This window comes from Egretta garzetta, unplaced genomic scaffold (assembly GCF_000687185.1).
Source record: "Egretta garzetta isolate BGI_Z169 unplaced genomic scaffold, ASM68718v1 scaffold104, whole genome shotgun sequence".
Taxonomy (NCBI): domain Eukaryota; kingdom Metazoa; phylum Chordata; class Aves; order Pelecaniformes; family Ardeidae; genus Egretta; species Egretta garzetta.
Window position 1 is genome coordinate 573,765 of NW_009259485.1, and position 1,712 is coordinate 575,476.

General features: G+C 44.2%; 1 protein-coding gene across 1 annotated transcript in view; it reads left to right on the forward strand.

Annotated features, from left to right (window-relative positions):
• The first annotated feature begins 1,516 nt into the window (after positions 1 to 1,516).
• The window catches only part of PCDH17 (protocadherin 17), an 89,320-nt gene continuing 89,124 nt past the window's right edge, over positions 1,517 to 1,712 (forward strand). Inside the window, exon 1 of the mRNA XM_035892772.1 lies at positions 1,517 to 1,522. Within this exon, the coding sequence (XP_035748665.1) occupies positions 1,517 to 1,522 (6 nt within the window). The remainder of the gene's footprint in view (positions 1,523 to 1,712) is intronic.

Sequence of the window (1,712 nt, forward strand, 5' to 3'; positions counted from 1 at the left end):
CCGAATTCTCCACTTCCCCGCGGGCGGCTGGTGACATGGATCTGGTTTATCGGGCATCGGCGTTCCTTTCGCGTGCTGTCTGGCTAAGACTGGCGACCGTCTGTTTGAAAGGGGCCACCCATCAATGAGGCAGAGAAGAATACTTTTTCTTTTTTTCCCCCTTCTTCTTTTTTCTTTCGAAAGCCTCTCTACCACAGGTTGCAGAATTAACTGTGTACTTTGGGTCCGGACTCAAATAAAGGAGAAAAAAAAACCAAAACAGTGCAGAACTGAGACTCGGAACTAGATCTGTGAGCTATGTATTGGGAACCTATGTTTTTGTTGATTTTTCTTTTTTTTGTTTTTCTTTTAATATGAAAGATCTCTGATTTATTTCACACATAACACTGAGGAAAGGTGGTTAAAAACACTCAGCAAAGCAGGAGACAGACGCGCCTCTGTGCCAGTGAGTGGATAACAGCCTTGTTTTCCTGATCCTCAGTCTCCCGGAGAAAGAGGTATAGTAAAAGTGTAGCTGGATCCAACACCCCCCCCTTCCCCCCTTCTTTTTTTTTTCTTCTCCCCCCTCTCTCCCCTCAAAATATAAATCTGATTAATTTTTTTTCCTGTCTATAGAGTGAGTCAGAGAAGCGTTAGGAAGAAGCTGCAACTAATGTCTGTGAAGGGAGGAACATGAGGCGATAGTGAATGTGATTTGTTCCGCTGGATCTGACTCATCCAGCAGATTGAAACACCTGCATTTCTGGATGTGCCATTCATTTATTTCTGGTTGTTAAAAGAACCTGAAATAAAATTTACTTACCCTTCCCCAGTATTTACCTATACACCATATCGCTGGGAAAGGTATATCAGAGAGGGGGAACGCATCTGGCGTTGTTGCCGCTCTTCTCCCCTCTACCGCGACGCCCAGAGAGACTGGTAAAGCTTGAAAGGACTGCAAAAAAAATGCATCACACCAATCGCGGAGCTGCATAGGTTTTAATATAAGCGAATAAATCGATTAAAAGATCTCCCACTTTATTCATTGCCAGGATTGTTTTTCCTCTTTCTTTTTTTTTTTTTTTTCCCCTCCCCTAAATGAAGAGGACTAGGCGGCAGTGTCATTGGAAGGAGATGCTGAATAGAAAGAAAAGAGAGGCACTTGACAGCGCAGCCCTGTGAATACAGAGACTGTTTCCCTTTTAGCAAGAGACTAAGAGATTGTGTGTGTGTGTGTGTGTGTGTGTATGTGGTGCGCCTTTTCTCTCCCCCCCCGCTTTTTTTTTTTTTTTTTTTTTTTTTTTTTTTTTTTGCTCCCTCTCGGTTTCTCTTTCTCTGGAGAGAAAAGCGAACTGGAATTAAACTGCATCGAGAAAAGTGCAGCTCCTCAGACACGCATACGCACACACGCGTAGATACACGGAGAGAAAGGATGTGGTGGTGGCGGCGGCTACTGGCCTGTCTTAAAGAAACCCAAGTGTGCATCTGATTGAGCACAGCCTGTGATTTCTCTCAAAATGTGTATGTACCGCTAATGATGACGGTCAGCTGGTGGGTTTCTTAATTTTTTTCCCCACAAAAGGAGAAGTGGAAGGCTGGTAGTAGAGGGAGAGAAAGGCAACTACAAATCCGGACACTAGTTTTCGCTGGGGGTTTTTTTGTGTGTGTGAGTGTGTGTGTTTTCTTTTCCCCTCTTGCCCTGCAATCCTCATTTCCTCTCCTTCTGATTCGGG